The sequence below is a fragment of the Cynara cardunculus genome (genome assembly GCF_001531365.2).
Source record: "Cynara cardunculus var. scolymus isolate 2C chromosome LG 14, CcrdV1, whole genome shotgun sequence".
Taxonomy (NCBI): domain Eukaryota; kingdom Viridiplantae; phylum Streptophyta; class Magnoliopsida; order Asterales; family Asteraceae; genus Cynara; species Cynara cardunculus.
In genome coordinates, this window is record NC_037541.1 from 13,351,211 (window position 1) to 13,370,837 (window position 19,627).

At 36.3% G+C, this 19,627-nt stretch overlaps 2 protein-coding genes across 2 annotated transcripts; both read right to left on the reverse strand.

Moving 5' to 3' along the window:
* Positions 1-91: 91 nt before the first annotated feature.
* Positions 92-8,440, reverse strand: LOC112526916 (E3 ubiquitin-protein ligase TRAIP). Its single transcript, XM_025137357.1, has 9 exons — positions 8,307-8,440; positions 6,561-6,825; positions 5,575-5,676; positions 5,133-5,215; positions 4,922-5,038; positions 3,545-3,647; positions 2,859-3,411; positions 1,794-1,993; positions 92-337 (listed from the first exon to the last, which is right to left on the reverse strand). Exons 1-9 carry the CDS (start codon positions 8,438-8,440, stop codon positions 221-223), a joined length of 1,674 nt encoding a protein of 557 aa, XP_024993125.1. The 3' UTR covers positions 92-220.
* Positions 8,441-10,763: 2,323 nt separating this feature from the next.
* Positions 10,764-18,619, reverse strand: LOC112526502 (methylenetetrahydrofolate reductase 1-like). Its single transcript, XM_025136799.1, has 11 exons — positions 18,109-18,619; positions 17,091-17,151; positions 16,853-16,935; positions 15,595-15,768; positions 15,201-15,374; positions 14,162-14,262; positions 13,953-14,064; positions 13,555-13,635; positions 13,284-13,461; positions 12,061-12,395; positions 10,764-11,096 (listed from the first exon to the last, which is right to left on the reverse strand). Exons 1-11 carry the CDS (start codon positions 18,517-18,519, stop codon positions 11,013-11,015), a joined length of 1,794 nt encoding a protein of 597 aa, XP_024992567.1. The 5' UTR covers positions 18,520-18,619; the 3' UTR covers positions 10,764-11,012.
* Positions 18,620-19,627: the final 1,008 nt, after the last annotated feature.

The following is a 19,627-nucleotide window of genomic DNA, read 5'->3' on the forward strand; positions in this document are numbered from 1 at the left end:
CCTTTCCCTTTAGGCATAAAAATACATCAACCATATCAAGATTGTCATATTTTTGCCAATTGAGGTTGATTTTATATTCAAAATTGTGGTCATGTAGGTTCACCTGCGATAACTTCAGATCATTCGTGGTTGCCCAGGGGATTAGCCAATGCACGTAAGCTGACCAAGAAACTCATGATTACCACCAAAGAAATCTACATATAACAAAGTTTTATACTAACTATTGACCGGCTTTTCGAAAGAAGTGGTCGATCTGCAAGCACCCACGCGGTTGCAAACTACTTGTTTTGGTGCCATACTTGCCATTTTTGGCCAAAACTGAAGATTCTTTGCAATCCTGCTCATATAGAAAGAAATGGAAGGTTACTAATGATACAAATGCTAACAAGAGTTTAACCCTTGTGTGTCAACTAATAACCGCAGCCACATTAAGGATTTGTTTATTAGCAGCTTAACGAGCTTAATGGGACTCGTAGCTTATTTTGTCAACTATACATGAATGTTTGGTAGTGACTTAATGATATAGAAAGTAACTTATTCAATAAGCTTCTAGAAGGAAGCTTTATACAGAAAGCCAAGTTTTTTTTCCAAACCTACACCTCCAAATTAAAATACAAGCTTCTTCCATCAATGAAAAAACCCTCTAAATCTATACAGACAAATTGCTCCACAAAGTCAATTTTATTCATACAGGACTTAATTTGAAACCAACCAATCGGCCCTAAGTATACAAGAACACAAAAAGGGTAGTATTTTCGTTAAATACTCCCCAAAAATAAGCAAAAACTTGTACTGGCAACAAAGTCCCCAAGTTACCATGATTATCTCAAAAGAGATGGTATATGTTTATCTGGTGTAACTATGGGTGTCCAAGCCAGCTTGCGCACGCCTCCACTAGTTCCATGGAGCCTTGAAGATAACAGTAAAGAAAGTCCCTAGTGGTCCTAAGGAGACACCGGTGACCCATATGGAGGAGTTCTAAGACCTAGCCTTTATTTGCAGATTGCAACAAATTTTATGTTTTAGTCAACATTAAAAATCTAAAACACGGCCAATAACAAGAAGTCTTCTATCCAAACTATTGGTTAAAAGCAAATCCAAGATAAGTTTTTGTGTTCCATCTTCTCAAATCCGTACTAGAATCAGTAGAGATGAAAGTTATAAACATTCTAAAGCAAACCTTTGCTCAACTACAATAAAAAGCCAAACCATACGGACTTAGAAAAGGGAAATTGACCAAAATAGCCAATCTCCTCAATCATCAAATTCACTTTTTAGCCACTTTTGGCATTTAATTCCCATTTTAGCCACAGTTTACGCAAATGCCTTACACATTTGCGTAACAGCCTATTTTAAAATTTTAAAAAAATCTTTAAGCAAATGGGGATCCTTATATAAATTACGCAAATTGCATAAGATTTTTCATGATATGAAAATAGGCTTTAAGCAAACTCCGGCTAAAATGGGAATTTGATTGAAAAATGGCTAAAAAGTGAATATGGGTTGGAAAGATTGGTTATCTTGGTCAATGTCCCCTCAGAAAATCTCACTCAAAAAGTAGGGTGGGGGATATATGTAGACCTGACCTCTACCCCAAATAGTAGAACAGTTGTTTCCATAAATACCCTCCGCTTGTGCAAGAGTGTGAGTAAACAGGAAGAAGGAATAAAGAATAGCATATGAAACATATAACACGAGAAAAATAAGAGAGAAAAAAGTAATAGGTATATTGAACGCATACAAATGATATAGTAAAGCTTTACTCGAATACAATGCAAGTGATAAAAACGTACCTGTGAGGACAGATTCTGAGATCTTAAAACTTTGATTGTACCACCTCTACCATCGGCTCCAATAGCAATAAGATTTCCCGATACTTGTGTTGGTATCGAAGACGCATTAAAACCCTTGTTTTGACCCTTTTTGCACCATTTTCCAAGGTGCCTTTTAGTTCCGTCTGGACCTAGCAGTCCGGCCGAGAAACAAAAGTCTCCTGGTAGTTTTCAAGATTTCACAAAGAAAAATAAAGAAAACAAGACAAAATAGCTAGTTGGCAATCAATCTATTATAAACGCAAAGACTATGTTTGGCAAAACAGCTGATAAGCTAGTTGTTGGCTGAAAAGGTAAAATTTGGAAGAAAAAAAATATAAGGGGCATGATTGGAAAGATAAAAAAGTGGAAAAGCCATTGGAGCTTATTGAAACGCTATTTGAAGTAGCATTTTGGAAAAACCAACTTATAAAGAGTTGTTTGGTTGGTTTTCCATCAAGGGTTTGTCTGTTAACAACTTGATGAGTTTAATGGAACTCGCAGCTTATTCAGTCAGCTATACATGATGGTTTTGGTAGTGGCTTAATAATATGGAAAGTGGCTTATTCAGTAAGCATTTAGGAGGGAGCTTTATGTACAAAGCCAAGTTTTTTTCAGACTTGCTCCTTCCATCTATGAAAAAAAAACCTCCCAATTAAAGACTTCCTCAATCTATACAAACAGATTAATCCAGGCAGACAACTTTATCCATACAAGACTTTATGGAAAACCAACCAAAGAGTCCCTAAGTTATGTATGGATAGAGTTGCCTATGTAAATTAATCTGTCTGTATAGATTTGGAAGCTTTTTATTCGGGAATGTTTTTCCATAGATGAAACAAGTGTGTTTTTCAATTGGGAGGGGGAGGTTGAAAAAAACTTGGCTTTCTACATAAAGCTCCCCTCTAGAAGCTTAATGAATAAGCCACTACCAAACTGTTATGTATAGCTGACCAAATAAGTTGGCTTACAATCCCAAACATGGCCAAAGGCTCAACCTCTTAAACAGCATTCATTTCAGAATCATACAGTGAAAAGTATCATTACCTTCTTGAGAATTAACAACCGGCAAAGCTTCTTTTGTGATGTTAACCGGAGACTTATTTTGCGGAATCTCGTGAAGAAGCAGCACATCCTCGTCTTTATGGTTCAAAGAAACCCCATTTTGTTTTCTTGTTTCATGCACAGGCCTCGATAAACAGGAACCACCATTTGTTGCGCTTTTAGTAGGCTCAGGAACTGGATCAAATGACGAAAATTCATGTGATTTTAAAACCTCGGGTGTGTCATCGTCAATTAGAATGTAGGAACTTATCCCCGGGTCCGGAGTGCTGAAACCATCTTTATTGTTACTTCCGTCAATATTCTCCGAGACTTTTAACCTCTTCGTATTTCTAAGATGAACGGGATCAATAGACATGGCTGCAACTTGATCTACGTCTTCCTTTATTGTATCCTGTGGCGTACATGTGTCGATACTAGTGGAGTCCACACCATTTAGTACACTCACGGATCTCTTTGTTGTCCGGGAAGCTTTTAATGCTCTCAAGACTTCATTGTCTTTAATTTCATTTGTGGTTTCCAGTTCTTGGATTCTTTTCTGAAAAGTAACGCATATTAGATTATCCATTCATGCCTTTCAAAAAGAAAGATTATCCATTCATGCCTTTCAAAAAGAAAGATTATCCATTCAGCAAGATTAGATATCAAAATGGTTTTTAAAATGGACTTGCCTTCAATTTATCTACTTTCTCTTTAGCTTTTTCAAGCTTTTTACGGGTGTGTGCCTCTTCTCTTCCAAGAGTGTTGCACTTGGCAATTAGTTCCTTATACATCCTATTATAAGGCATGAAATAGTAAGAGAATAGTAATATGAAGAAAAAATTATAATATAAGCATTGGAAGAAGATCAATGAATACAATACAAGATGGTAATTAACTACTCCCTCTGTCCCAAAATAAGTTACCATGTTTCTATTTTAGTTTTCCCAAAATAAGTGTCCTCTTTTGTAAGTAGATTTAAGTTTAGGGGGAAACCTCCAAAAAAATGAAAAACTGAGGAACATCCTAATAACCGTTCATTTCTACAATATACACATGTGCACACAAGTAATTGAAGATGTTTCCAAGTTTCTATGCTTGTGTGCATGTTATGCACATGTGCATACTAGAAAAATTACTTACAAATAACTTGTATGCGCATGTGCATACCTTACAGGTGAATGGTTACCAAGTGTTACTCAGTTTTTCATTTTTTTTGGGGTCTTCCCCTAAACCTAAAAGTAATTGTCTGCTTTCTAATACTACCCTTAATTATGAGATGGAGAAATTCATTACTCCCTCTATTATTAAGAGCAAATCTGTCATTTACTGAACTCAAAAGTGAAAAAGTTACACATTTCTAAAACATGTGGCTTTTTCATTGTAGACATTCATTTTGATTTTTGAGACACAGGAGAATACTAAATATTCCTGATCTTTCAGTGTGTTATTATTATCTTTTAATGTGCCCACTACTTGCCCCATGTTCATCATTTATTTCGGTTCTAGACATGAAAGCAAGAGGTTCAGGGAAAATGATACATGCATTCCATGCATCAACCTACAGGCCCAAGCCCAATATGCTATATATTCTAGAAGAGGGATAGAAGGGGTAATTGGGTAATTCTAAATAAATTGATAGTATAAATAGGGGGTGGCAGAAGAATAAAGGTATCCAGAAAATTGTTCATTGTTTTGTTTAGGAGAGACTAGCCTCCTCGAATGCTAGAGGTTCCCAGTTTATTTTCCATTTAATCATACAACAGATTACTTCTTTCCTTTGATCCCACTGTTAATAAATTGAGAGCTTGATTCATAACAATGCATTAAAAGAAAATTGAGTTTGTTTTTTATTTCAAATTAACAAAGAAGACATAGACAACTACCACGTTAATAGAGAGTTTCTATCAATTGAAAAACGTTGCAAAACTTAAAAAACCAAATCAAACAGGCCCATTAAAAGTAAGGTTTGAGAGGGGTGAGATGTAGGCAGACTTAAATCGCTGCTAAACTTAAAATAACGAAATAACCCCCTATGTTTCCATGAAAAGGGTAAAAAAATAGCTTACTTGTTGCGAACAACCAATGACTTCTTTAAGACATCAGAACTCTCTTTACTGTGGGCCCCAGTACCCAAAGAAGCAAGTTTCACAATCTCTTCCTCTTCCAAGTTTAAATCAGAGACCCTACAAATCTCATAATCATCTAGCCATCTAAATGCTAAAAATTAAATTAAGAATCAGAAAAATGAAGGTTTTTTCTCCCTCAAAGAGCACTTACAACTTGAATGAAGCAAGTTCTTTGGCTAAAGCCATATTCCTCTCCTGCAACTTAATGCGTTCCAAATCTGATTTATTAAGTTCCTGCAATATAATTAATAGTAAGAAATGCACCCTCCCTAAGCCAAACATCCAAAAAGAATGAAAAAGCAACAGGCTCCCAGCATCATTCACATGTGAATGGAATCTCTTAGGATAACTCTAGTGATGTCTAGAAAAGAGCAACTGACTTTTAAAAAGATATTTGGCAAGAATGAGAAATTTTAGACAAAAAGTGCCAAGTACAATAGCTTTGTTTTCATTTTACATTTCAACAATTTGTCCAAAATTTGCTCATTCTTGCAAACAGATTCTTTTTGGCATTTCATAAGATCAATGGTTGGTGCAATGAAAAGCAAAGTGTTCAAAAAGTCAATCGCTTTCAAATGAAAACAGTGTTTTACCTGTGTTTTCATATTAAGTAAACGATTAATTGTCTGGGTTTGCTCCAAAGCTTCATTTTTCAATGCTGATTCTTTCTTCAACTGCTCTTTGCACACACAAAGCTAAAGATAGAAAATACACCATTAATGTAATCAAGAGAAGTAGTAGACAAGCATCGCAAAGTGTAGTCAAATACAAATTATTAGATATTACACTAGCCAAAAGATACCAAAAAATAAATAAGATCTTTACGGTTTTTGTTATCTAAACCACCAAAGATTATATCATATATAATTTGAGCAAAAAAGTTGATTACCAACAACCCGTAACAGCCCCACATGAAATTGCCCCCTAAGAACCACATGTAAGGAGGCATTTCAGAGCTGACTCAGTAGCTGAGACTAGCAAAGGGGGTCAAGCCCGTCTCCCGCAGAATTCGAACTTGAACCCGTTATGTATTTGAGCAAAGTCGCTCCGCCCCTTTGCCAACTGAGTTACATGCCCGAGGGCGATAACATCATATATATAATTGACTTGTGATTACATACATTTTTCATGGGCAGCTGAAAAGATCTTGCAACATTATATTGAAATTTAAAAAGTTGCATGACAACCAAATAGAAAGGTCTTTCTGCTATCAAATTTGATATAGCACATCAAAGGATCACTAAGGGCCTGTTGTTAGCTGCTTAATGAGACTCACAGCTTACTCAGTCGGCTATACATGACTGTTTGGTAGTGGCTTGATGTTATAGAAAATTTTTATTCAATAAGCTTATGGGGGAGAGCTTTATACAGAAAGCCAAATTTTTCCAAACCCGTCCCTCTCAACCCCTCTCAAATAAAAACCTTCTCAATCTATACAAACATATTAATCCACACATACAGCTTTATCCATACAGATCTCAATGGAAAACCAACTCAGTTACAACAGTTCACCCCATAACACATAAAAGCATCATCAAAACCTCAGTTATTTACAAGTTTGTGGGAATGAAACTATTACCTCATTACTAATGTTTTTGAGATCATCCTCTCGACTTCCTAAAGCTGAGTTGAGCCCCTTGACCTTACCCTCAAGTCTCCTGACTTCTATCTGCAGTTCCTCTGGGTCTTCTTTGTGACTTTGCAGTTTTTGAGAGAGCTTAGGCTCATTAGCATCACCAACTGACTGGAAATAGAGCCGACTCACGTTGGATGCTGAACAGTTTTGCTTGCATATGGGACATTTCTTCTTCCCTTTCGAACAGTACTCGAACCACTGTTGTATGCTAAGTTTGTCACCATTAGAAACAAACAATCTATCAATAAGCTAAACAATCCCAATATATCAAACCCTAAGGTCGGGTCTAGAGATATGATAGCATTTTAAACATAAATGTCTGGACTTAGAACTTATAAAAAGTTCGAACGATTATAATGAACAATCAACGTTAACAACACACAAACACATACACACACACATCATTCAAATTCAGGAGCTGGGAAAGGGTTGCTTATTTGCAACCTAAAGAGTGTATCTGAATCCAGTTAACCTTTTGCTGACAATGGTGAATTCCTTTAAGATCGGTACATCATCACATAAGAGAATCTTAAATCCGAAAACTGTTTATGTGTCCCATATACAAGGTTAACACTTTTTTTGTTATGCTGCAATCAACCATTATTGAACTCTAACAACTGAAATTCATTCATTAAATATCATCACACCTCATGAACACAAGGGTCTCTAGATCAAGAACTCAAATGCACCACCAATGGTTGAATAAGAAAATCCCTTTTCCGATATATACAAAATGTTTTCAGACATATACATTAATAGATGTATGGAGCATATTGCACCACACCTATAAATCACACATAGCCACATAGGGAGACACTGAATGTATCAATTATATATATTTGACTAAACTCTGAATCTAAAACTCAAATTCATGCATTATATATCATCACATCTCTATATAAAAAAACACAAAGGTTTTCCCATAGACTGAGTCCAAAAATCAGTTTATATAAGATTCATCCAAAATAAACAAATGATAGAAATGCATTATGGACAAAAATTACACCAAACCTGCAAATTATAAGTAGAGACACCCTAAGGTCATGTTTGTTAGCACTTAGCAGCTTAATGAGCCTTATGGGACACACAACTTACTCATTCAGCTATACATTACTGTTTGGTAATGGCATGATGATATAGAAAGCGGGCTTATTCAATAAGCTTCTAGGGAGGAGCTTTATTAAGAAAACCAAGTTTTTCCAAACATTTCCCTCCCAATTAAAGAGACATGTTCCTTCCATCTATGAAAAAACCCTCCAAACAAAAACTTTGGCAATCTATATAAACAGATTAATCCACAGAGTCAGCTTTAAACATGTAGAACTTAATGGAAAACCAACCAAACAACCCCTAACATTCATTGAATAGCAACTAGGGTTTAACAAATTGTTTACAATTGATATCATAAAGGATAATAAAATATACAAAATATTACTGAATTGAGTAAAACGGAAGTAATTTGAAACTGAAATTCATGTGTTTCGAGTTAAAAATATATTCATCGACATACATTTCACATAAGGAATGCACCACAAACTACAAGTAAGATGTAACAGGACACTAAACTTCATCGAATAAAGACTAGGGTTTTACGAATTTGTTGATCCTAATTCCAATTAATCTCGTAGATCATGTAAAGAAATACAAAAAAGAAAAGGATTACTAAAAACGAGTTAATTTGATACGAACCAGAGCTCATGGAAGACATGACCGCAAATTGAAATGGCTTGAAGATCTTCAACAATGGGTTTGAGATCTTCGTAACAGATTGAACAAATGGTTTTGGCGAATGGTTGTGCTGGATCATTGGCGGATCCGATCATGGTTCTCCAAAACCCTTTTTTTCTGAATTGAAACTACATTTGGGTTGGATTATTATATGTGTGTGTAGGGTTTGAATTGAATTGAAACCGATGGAAATTTGGTTCGGTGAGCGGGAAGAAGAATAGAAGCGCGGGGAGGAGTAAGCAGCTTTAGCTTAATGAAATTTTTATAACCATTAAAAGCAAAACTTTTTTTTATCAAACAAAATTCATCCACTAACCATTCAGATATTTCTTCTTAATGAAACTACTAAGAGGTAAACAAACAATACCTCACTCATGAATCGTGTTTGATACAGGGATTGATCTGATACATCTCGTTTTATAATATGCATTAAAATGTGGAGATTGCTTCTTATGATGCATCAAAAGGTAGAGATCTTTTTTTACATTTCTCATCTTAACTCTCCTCATCGGAACACGACCCTGATTACACATATCCAAAGGTAATTAGATAGGGAAATTGACCGAAAAAATGGTTATTATTCTCTCATCAATTGGTCTTTTAGTCGTTCATCTTTCTCTATTATTTCAATGTCACTATCTCCACAAGTGGCACCTCCCTAACTTGCAGAGGTAGCTAAAAGACAAAAAAAAGGTTACAATTTCTACCTAGGTTCTCAAGTGGCACCTCCCTAACTTGTGGACTTGGATATAAATTGCGGAGGTGTCACTTGCCGGTCCGAGGTAGGAATTGTAATCATTTTGTCTTTTAGTTATCAACCAGTCTTTTTTCTCCCTCTTGAACTGCTCCATCAAACTTTATTTAATATGATGTTTGTTTTTGTTTTTGTTTTTGTTTTTTGAAAGATAATCATGTTTTGTGTGGTGTTTGTTTAAAGTTCATAGTGATGTTTCATCTATGAACTTTGATTGGTCCAAGTTTTTTTTACCGAACTTACCAAGTGAAATAATGATTTTTGTTTAAAGTCCATAATGTTGTTTTATGTATGAATATTGATTGTTCCAAAAAAAATACCAAAGTTTATTGGTGAAACCATAAAATGAGTGAGATAATTAAAAATTAAATAAACAAAGCAAATGTGATAATTGCGTAAGCGAGATGCCAATATATGAAAAAGACAAAAATACCCCAGTTAACGAATTTTACACTAATTGAACGATTAACAAAAGAACGTGTGTGTGTGTGTATACACATACTTTTGTTAAGGAACCCGATAATGGTCTATAGTGTTGCATGTGTCATGTGTTGGTGGTACATGGTCAATAAACGTCCATATTCCAGATGAATATACCATGTGTAAAATGAGCGTTTAAATGTCCTTCAAAAGTAAGTAAATACCGTAGGTGGGTATTCAAATAAAGGAGAGCAGCTTGCTATCAAGCAGTTATGTAGGCGCCAACTCCCAGTTATTTATCTTCTTGAAAGACATATATTGTTCAAAACGACGCGTGGGCGGTTGCATGATTCATAATCAATTTTAGGTTCCTAACGGAACTTGTCCCTACATGTACAAGCATTTATGAATTTGATAAATTGTACAGACTTACAAACCAGATTTTATGTGTAAAAAATAGTCATGAACCTTTCATATATGAAATAAACACTGTATAAACAAGGCATATGAGTTAAAAGGTTTAGGACCCTTTATCACGTTGAATCACAAAACCATGAATTGAGTTTTAGAAGGGAATTGATCTAGTATTTTTCATTAATGTTGATCTAGTGGAATACTTCAATTATGATTGATCAAAGGGTGAAAATCTCGTCTTACCATAACTCTCATTCTCACTGGAACGCAACCCTTGTGGGCTTGTCTTGTATTATCCGGTAAGTACTTATCGGTAAAATTCAATACTATCACTATCTTATCGAATAAGATTTTAGTCCGTAAAAACGGCAATCCTATGCAACAATGTACCCAGTAAGCGTTATACGCGTAAGAGCCGTCACTATCACTTATAGGATAAGACTTTTGGTCATCGTCATTGCTCTTCTTTTTGAATTATATAATATTTATATACGGCAAAATGACAAATGCAACAAATAAACTCACACACCATCTTCACCTTTAGTGAGGTTTGAACCCATAACCTCCAAGGAGGCCAAAAGGCTATGATTCTCGGTTCTTGTCATTTCTCTTACCAGTTATGATTCTCGATTCTTGTCATGTTCATCTAATGAGGTAACATGACTAATGACTTGGTAAGCATTTACTAGATAAGTGTTTAGTAAACGGCTCATAAATTACCCATTAGAATTTAAACCCTAAAACTTAAAAAATTATTTCACCGGTCTACCTCACTCTCATCCGCCCAGTCTGTCGGAAGTATATATGTAATTATCTCACCAAATTGCAAATTCACAAAAACATGATGACATTTCCACAAGAGATTGAAAATCCAACCATACAAATAGAGATTACTACCTTATAAGCAATGACACGATGATACATAATGCATTAATACTTGTACATTATACGAAGTAAAACACCCGCTCGTTCTTCAATCGAAATAAATAAATCGGTTGCAACGGACGTTACGAAGACAAAAATACGTCAAACTATAGAAGTATAAAATGTAACACGATCATTTTCTCTCTCGAGATTCATTAGAAACCCTTGAAAACAGCGAATAAGTTGCCGTTGACGTAATCGTTATCGACCAAGCTCACCAAGTAGGAAGTCTTTTGTACCTGTAATCAATTGGAACAAAGAAGATATTACACTTGACGCGTTCTTACCCTTCATATAAACAAACGCTCTACTTTGAGTGGGATTTACAGGTTACGTTTGGGTTGGTTTATTTTTATTAGTAAAGTGTGGTAATTTTCATGGGAAGAAGAGATCATAAATGTACCAAAAAGGGAATTCAGTGTTGGTTTTTCAATTTAATGAGCTTAATGGGACTCACAACTTATGCAATCAGCTATAAATGAATGTTTGGTAGAGTCTTAATCATATCGAAAAAGGCTTATTCAGTAAGCTTATAGGGGGAACTTTATGCAGGCTTCCAATTAAAAAACACCGTTCTTTCATCTATAAAAAAACTCTCTCAAACAAAAACCTTCATGGTCTATACAAACAGATTAATTCAGGTAGACAACTTTATCCATATAGGATTTATGAAAAACTAACCAAACATCTGCTTAGTCTATGTAAGGAGATGTTTGGCAAACTAGCTATGGCTGACAAACTAGATGTGACCTGAAAAACTAGTTGCTAGCAGATAAATTGTTGTGCTTACTAAAAAAATACTAACTCATAAACTAAATGACAATGTAAAATGACCTAAAAGGACATGTTGAGAAAAATATTGAAATTTTTTGAAAGGCATAATTGGAAGAAAAAAAAGACCTTCAGAGCTAGTTGAAACACTACTTGAATGAGCTTTTTCGAAGAAAAAAAAAGCTTACGGCTAATTAAATGAGACTTTTTCAGTAAGCTCAAAAAACAAGCTAGCTTATGGTTTGTCGAACACGGTCTTAGTCGAGTCAAAAGCCGACCAAAAGCGGATCCACGGTAAGGTCCTAGTTCTTGGTTCCAATTTCATATGTTTCGAGACTAATGAACCGTCTAAAATACTAAACCAAACCGAACCAAATAAAACCAGTATATTCGGCTCGAACCAAGTGAGAGAAAATAGAGCAGAAAACAAACCTCTTGGAGAAGTGATCGGGAAGAGTCATCCTCGGGATAAAATTGCGCCCATCCTCTTGACCAGATTTCGAAGGCCTCATCCTTCCATATCAAGAAGCTCGAAGGATCAACGACGGTTGGTTGAATGATCTCTTTAGCTGGGAACACTCCCCATGTAACGGCATTCACGTCGTTTTTCCCGACATTAGAAAGCAAATTCCCTTCCTTGTTCACAGCCAAGAACGTGAGTGAAGGGTTCGCCTTGCATTTCTCCACGAGAGCCTTTAACTTTTCTTCGTAGCAGAAAAACTCTACGTATGCTTTTTGGTAAACGTACCCGCCCGCAGGGCCCCATCCTTCAAAGCCAATTAAAATTGGTAAGAAGTAAGAACCCACCATTCTTGCATAAATGCGAAAATAAACTTCCTATTTAGGGTAACGAAAAATATTGAGGCAACAAAGTTTCAAAATTTCTTATTGTGTACTCTTTTTTTTTTACCGGTAATCTGTTAATCTGTTGATCTTGTAACATTTGATGACTCAGATATCAGCTTATGAAGGAGTTAAGACAAAGTGGACAATCAACTTAACATCCACGTCATCAAATGTTACATTAAATAAGAAAATTTGAAACTTTGTTATATTAAATAGAAATTGTCGTAAAGTCATTACATTAATTTAGAAAAAAAAATCTTTGTTACATCAAATAGCATGTAGTGTTTTTTTACTTTTGCATACTTGCAAGAAAAATGGTATCGTTGCCAAAAAAAGGTATGATTCTTGAAAATTTAGTCCAATTACCAAAGGGTCATTGGCCTAGCTGGTAACCTGTTACTAGAGAGATCCGAACCTCCGTAAAGGTCAAAGATTCAAGCCAGTTTTGGCATATATAAATACAAACAGACATACATATATATACATATCACGTTCAGGAGAAAACCATAAAAAATGAAAATTTGAGGAACACCCTGGACAGTATGCACATGTGTATATAAGTAATTTGTAAGCAATTTGTCCGGTATGCACACATGCATAGAAACCAAGAAACAACTTCAATTACTTGCATGCACACATGCATATCGTACAAATGAATGGCTATAATGGCGACTGGCGTTCCTTAGTTTTTCATATTTTGGAGGTTTTCCCCTGAACCTCCCCCCCCCCCCCTCTCTCTATATGTATATGTGTGTGTGTGTGTTTAAAGAAGTCCAATTAAGAGGATTCATGCTTAAGTAAAATCTTACCGACAGATGGAGAGTTGGATTTCTCTCCATTAATGGCCGGTTGACTGTTGATGGTAAGGAAACCCTTGAGGTTTATAGAAGCTAGTTGTTCATCGATGATCTTTGTCTCTGGCTGAAGTGCATCTAGTTCGGACCATGGGCTAGTTTTTAGTTGCCCAAGGCAGTATTTCATGAATTTCTGATATATAACGATTTGGTTAGACACATTTTTACATGAAATTGTTGTGATAAACCTCCAAAAGTAAAGTAAATTTAAGCAGAAATACAATACCTCAGAAATATCATCGAACTTTTTCAAAGGGACTACCCACTCTTCCTGAAGTTTCTTGTCACGGGCACGTGGTCGCATGAACTGCTCGTACATTCACAGCATATGAGAAAAGAGTCATATATATTTTTAGATGACAGCATATATGCACACATGCATAAAAACCAAGACACAACTTCAATTACTTGTATGCACATGTGCATACCGTCCAAATGAATGGTTACTACTTATTGGGTGTTCCTCAATTTTTCATTTTCTTAGGGATTTACCCCTGAACCTCCCTCTGTGTGTGTATATATATATATATACTCACAAATGAGAAATAACATAAACTTCAAAGTAAAATAAAATTGTAAGCATATTTACAAGACTCATGTACAAAAGTTAAAAATCGCATGTACCTGATGGTCAGTCAATGCTCCATATGATGCATTAGAAGAATCGCCCCAACGCCCATGCGGGTATTGTTCCCAACCGATAGTCCTCGATATGTAGCTCTTTGGACGATTGGCCCTATCAACAGAAAGATTGTATATTTTGAAGTTTGTCACACACATTACACAGCAAATTGTTAATAGATCAAGTTCAAAATTCATGTTGTGTTGCATACCAGAAAATAGGTCTAACATCTTCTTTAACACGGAAAAGGTTAGTAGGTCTCCTCCATGGTAGTGGCCTCGAAATTTTGGACTCTTCAATCAAACCAAGATTCTGCACGGTAAATTTTAGTGTAAGTTTACATTCATTAATGCAAATGATGTTATTCATTTGGAAGCATCAAATGTTCTTCAGAACCATAGCACTCGGATATCTTGTTGGATATGAAGCCTATTTAGATTGCATAACAGAGGACCGAGTAAGCGCTAACTGGGGTTGTTTACCAACACATATAGGATAACCGCTAATTGGGTAAGAGGCGGTTCGAGTCACTGACCGAGTAAGACTCCCTCCCTAAGCTTACCAAGTCAGCATCTTGGTAAACATCATGGACTGGTAAGAGGAGCTTGGTAAACAGTAGCCTCTCTGAACGGGTAAGCACCTCTTATCAGGCGGTAGGCCGGTAGTAAACACCCCTTAGATTAGATTGCATGTCCACTTGACTCTTGGGTGTTTGTTTGGTCCTACATCCTCGTGGTATCATTAGAAATATGAGTGGAGGAGGTGTGTAACATCCCATCACATATAGGTTCCGATTATGGAGCATGAGTCCCTAATAAGTCATTGGTAGTGTGTGGCTGATAACTTCCAATAGCGGTTTTAGTTAAACTAAACAAGCACAGTATTAACCCACCCAGAGGCAGGGTCTAAGGGGTAAGATGTACTCAGACCTGACCTCTACCCTCAAGAGCAGAGCTTATTCAATGAAGGGCCTCCTCACCTAGTGAAAATGGTTTTAGTTGATTCAAGTTATTTGGAAGTCCAGTATAACCCACCCAAAGGCAGAGCCTAAGGGGTAAGATCAATCAGACTTGACCTCTACCCTAAATAGCAGAGCTTAATCAGTGAAGAACCCCCCCCCCCAAAAAAAAAAAAACCTAGTGAAAAAAGGTTTTAGTTGATTCAAGTTAAGCTAAGCTTTTACGCTTCGAGATTGGAGTGCTACAACCCCTGTTATTCCAAATGAAAATATATCGAGGACTTGTACTTACTGTCAATATTGCCAATGCAGATTTTTCCATGTTGAGTGTGTAAAGATGCAATGTCTTGATTCCACTAGCCATAATTTTCTTGCACATTTCAGTACCAAGGTGAACTCCATAGGCTCTAACAGCTTCCTCATTGTCCTTGATGGGCTCCAAAGCAGCAGTGATTTCAGATGGGATCTGCAGTAGCCAATGATTAATAATTACACGTTATTATAGCAATGATTTTCCATAAGTCCTGTATGCTCCTTCCATCTATGAAAAAACCCTCCCAAACAAAAACCTTCCCAATCTATACAGACACATTCATCCACACGGTCAGATTTATCTATACAGGACTTCTGGAAAAATCAACCAAACAGCCCATTCATTAGAATAACAAGTTTGCAGGCCAGCACACCTTAGTTTTGCAGAAACCAGTCATGCGAATGAAGCCACCATAGTTGTTAATGGGCATAATGCCGGGAACAATGGGACAGGTTATTCCAATTTGCCGACAATCATTCACAAATTTGAGAAAATTATCAACATCATAGAAAAGTTGAGTGACAATCACATCGGCTCCAGCATCAACCTGCAAAATGAAATCCAAGATTAGAAATAGTAATCATCTACAAAACAGTGAACAGCAACAAATGCTTTGATTTGTTAATTAATTCTTCTAAGAAACTTGAATGATCGTATATAGGGTTTGAGTTGGCTGCATGGTTTACTTTTTCATCTTAAGTTGATGTTCATATAAACCGAACTAAATTCACCATTGACGAAAGACTAGCAAACATAAAACATGCTTAATTTATATGAAAACATAACAATCAAGAAAGATTTGACCTTCACTTTGATCAATGTTTGTATTAAATCATGTGACTAACTTCAAATGTTTTCTAGTATTGGGGACTACAAACTAAATGCACAAGAAACGAGAAGACAGGCAAAGGATAAGGTTGCTCAAGAAGCATTAGCCTATGCCCAAAGATGCACCAAGAATAAAAAATGCTTGCAATAAAATGGAGAACTATGCACCAGGGTTGTCAAACCATCAAACTCATAACCCAGGTCCCAGGATCGAAACCTGGCTCTGATACCACAACTAGTAACACCCCCCTCCCGCATGGCTAAGGGAGTCACCACAATTAGGTTCAAAACAGTTCCAAGTCAACCCATTGGTTAAAGCAGAGCGGTTAATATAACTTACCAAAACATAATTGCAGAACCACAGATGAAGATAACAGTGTGTACCAAAATATAGTCCCAAAAGACACATATATACCGTCTACATTGATCATCAAAAACTTAACAAAAGTATATCATAATGGGTTATCTTCGGTAACGCAATTTGCTTTTAAAGGAAAACAGGTGAGTTACTACACATTCTCTTCCCTCTTAATCACACACTCTCTCTCTCGCTCTCTCTCTTAAACAGAAGAGATTGTTGCATTGATGTTTGCCACAGGTTTACTCTACGAAAGGGCAATAGAAATAGAGTATTGTTTGAATAATCCATTCCTTCAAAAATTTCAAAAACTGATTATTTAACTATCTTTATATCTTTGAAGCTTACACATTGTTCTTATTTCATACGTACACGACCTCAAAGCACCTAAATTTTGTAAGTATATTGTATTCTGAAACACCTAAATTTTGAAAGTACATTTTACCTTTCTCTTGAGGTAAGCAAGATCCTTTTCATATGCTTCTGGGGTAGCCAAGCCATTGCTTTCAATGACTTCAGGATGTGCCTCTGAGAAGCAAATTTTTTAGAAACATTAAAAGATAGGTAATTACAAAGTTTCAGCCCTAAAATAATAAATAGGATAATACCGCAGATAATGCTAATATCATGCATAGGAAACTTGGTAGTCTAGAAATAAAGAGAAAGTGAAGTGAGATGGAAACCTGGATAGCCAGCAACAGCTATGCCAAAGTAGTCACCATACGACTTGCGGATATGCTCAACCTGGAAAGCAAAAAAGGTGCACGTATTACTATATTATAGCATCAGAGGGAAGTTACCGCCCACAACATGCCATGTATCCCTCCAGGATGAGCCACATGTCCAGTTGTGGGATGTTCCTGGGTTCCTGATCAATTTTAGGTTCCTAAGGAAACCTGCCCCTATAGCTTCATGATCCAAATCATCTTAGAGAATTTTGTTATCGACTTCACAGATCTCAAAAGCTAAGATTCACCCATCTAAACATAGTTTTGAAGAATCTAAGTATGAAACCAATAACTAGAAAGTAGGCAAAACTACTCTATAGCATTACCACACCCGTAAATTAGACTTCATAATCACCAAATTCAATAAATAATAGTAAGCTCCAACAAGTGGCTGAGAATCTCTATGAAATACCACGTTGCCTTTCAAAAATCTAATCCTGGACGCACAAATTTAATGTGGTCCTAGCATTTAGGTCATCTAACTGCCGGTAGCTAGGTAGAAACGTCACTAACTCGATCAGAGATTAGATTTGCGCCAGTATTTCATCGAGATTCTTAATCACTTGTTGGAGCTTGCTAATTATTTATTGAATTAGATGATCCTAAAGCCTAATTTCTGGGTGAGGTAATGTCAGTAGTTTTTGCACATTTTTCTACTCTCCATAACATTACCACACCCCAAAATTAAACTTCACAATCACCCAATTCAATAAATAATTAGTAGGCAACACAAATTTAATGTGGTCCTAGCAATTAGATCATCTAATTCGTGTCGGTAGCTAGATAGAAAACGCGGTAACCCAATTATCGATTAGACTTCAAATTCACAAATTCAAATCTAACTAATTAATATCGGTAGCTGGTGTATAAATGACGGTAACTCAATGATCGATTAGACTTCATGTTCACACATTCAAATCTAATTATTTAATTTAAGAACACTAAAGAACAAAAGCAAGATCGTGATACTTACCAGGTCGAGAGCACAAGCGAACCCACCCTGGATCTGAACGAACTTATCCTGCCCACGTGGCGGATCACCTCGAAGCGCCAAAACATTTTGGATCCCATCTTTCTTTATAGTCTCTAACGCGTGATCTATCTTCTCCACCGGCATATTGGTACACGTCAAGTGCATCATCGTCTCAACACACACCATATTCTGCATCCTCCTCGCTATTTCCAGGGTCAGCTCCGCCGTGGTACCACCGGCGCCCCATGTAATGTCGCAAAATGTAGGATCGTGCGCCACCATTCGCTCCATCCTTTCGAACAGATTTTCGACACCGTCCTCCGTCTTCGGAGGGAAGAATTCGAAGGAGAAAACAACTTTTCCGGCATCTCCAGCCGCCGTAGACTCCAGAATCTTCTCAATTACCTTCATTTTCTGCTTGAATTACAGAAAAATCGGAAGATCTAAAGGATTCAGCAGTGTTTAATCCCAGATCTCGTGAGCTGATCGATTCACGACACACTGAAGGAGGGCACACCAAGATTGGGTGATCTGTTGCTTTTTTATAATGGATGGATAATACATTTGGCCCCTTATACTTTCATTAATATGTCAAAATCTGACCCTTATATTTTCAGTAATGTGTCAAATTGGCCCCTAAACTTTTACCGTTTGTCAAAGTAAGCATTGAACTAAATTTAAGGGTGTTCATCAGTTGAAATCTAATAGATTTAGGTAGATCCGATCCGATCATCCAATGGATGTTGGGTTTTGTCATCCGATCCAGTCAATTTAACATTGGATAACTGATCCAATCGCATCCGATGGATGATTAGATTGGATCGATTTCATCTGTTGATTGTTATTATTGGTTATCCATTATATCGGATTTGATAGTTTCGATACAGTATTCAACTAAATAATCAACTGTGTCAATCAATTATTCATATATTTTCTTAATTTATTGAAAACCACTACGTATATGTGCCAACTAAAAAACAATCTCGTAAAATGTTAATAAGTATATATAGTTATCGATTGGGTGGTGGTCTGATAATAATTAGATGGATAATTGGATGATCGTTGGATTGGAGCGGCTCCGTTTTATTGTATTCTAAACTATCATTCAAGAGCCGACCGATCCAATTTTGGATGTTGAAAATTTGGATTCAATCCGATCCAATTACAATTGGATATCCGATTATGGTGGTCAGTTTTAATTGAAATGAATGACTTTCTAAACACCCTTCATGTGTTTCAGGGCGAAAGATCGTGTCAGAAAGAGAGTTAAGGTGAAAAACATGAGAATGTATTTGGACCCTTGATCACATTTTATCTCAAACTCACCCATGAATCACGCTTGATACTGATATTGATCTGGTGTATCTCGGTGCATCTCATCCGAATACACATCCAACGGTGAAGATTATTCCTTACACTTCTTATCTTAACTCTCATTCTCACTGAAGCTCAACCATACGTTCCAATCGTTTGTAAACATTGAACTAACGTATGTTTCGTTCTTTCTGTGCAAGATAAA

Excerpts from the sequence above, each read along its gene's own strand:
- LOC112526916 (XM_025137357.1), bottom strand. The coding sequence starts at position 8,440 with ATGATCGGATCCGCCAATGATCCAGCACAACCATTCGCCAAAACCATT. Across the intron at positions 6,826-8,306 it reads CATGTCTTCCATGAGCTCTG|CATACAACAGTGGTTCGAGT; the intron begins GTTCGTATCAAA and ends TGACAAACTTAG. Across the intron at positions 5,039-5,132 it reads GAACTTGCTTCATTCAAGTT|GGTCTCTGATTTAAACTTGG; the intron begins GTAAGTGCTCTT and ends TGAGATTTGTAG.
- LOC112526502 (XM_025136799.1), bottom strand. The coding sequence starts at position 18,519 with ATGAAGGTAATTGAGAAGATTCTGGAGTCTACGGCGGCTGGAGATGCC. Across the intron at positions 13,462-13,554 it reads AGTTCGATGATATTTCTGAG|AAATTCATGAAATACTGCCT; the intron begins GTATTGTATTTC and ends GTTATATATCAG. Across the intron at positions 11,097-12,060 it reads CCCGATCACTTCTCCAAGAG|GTACAAAAGACTTCCTACTT; the intron begins GTTTGTTTTCTG and ends AATTGATTACAG.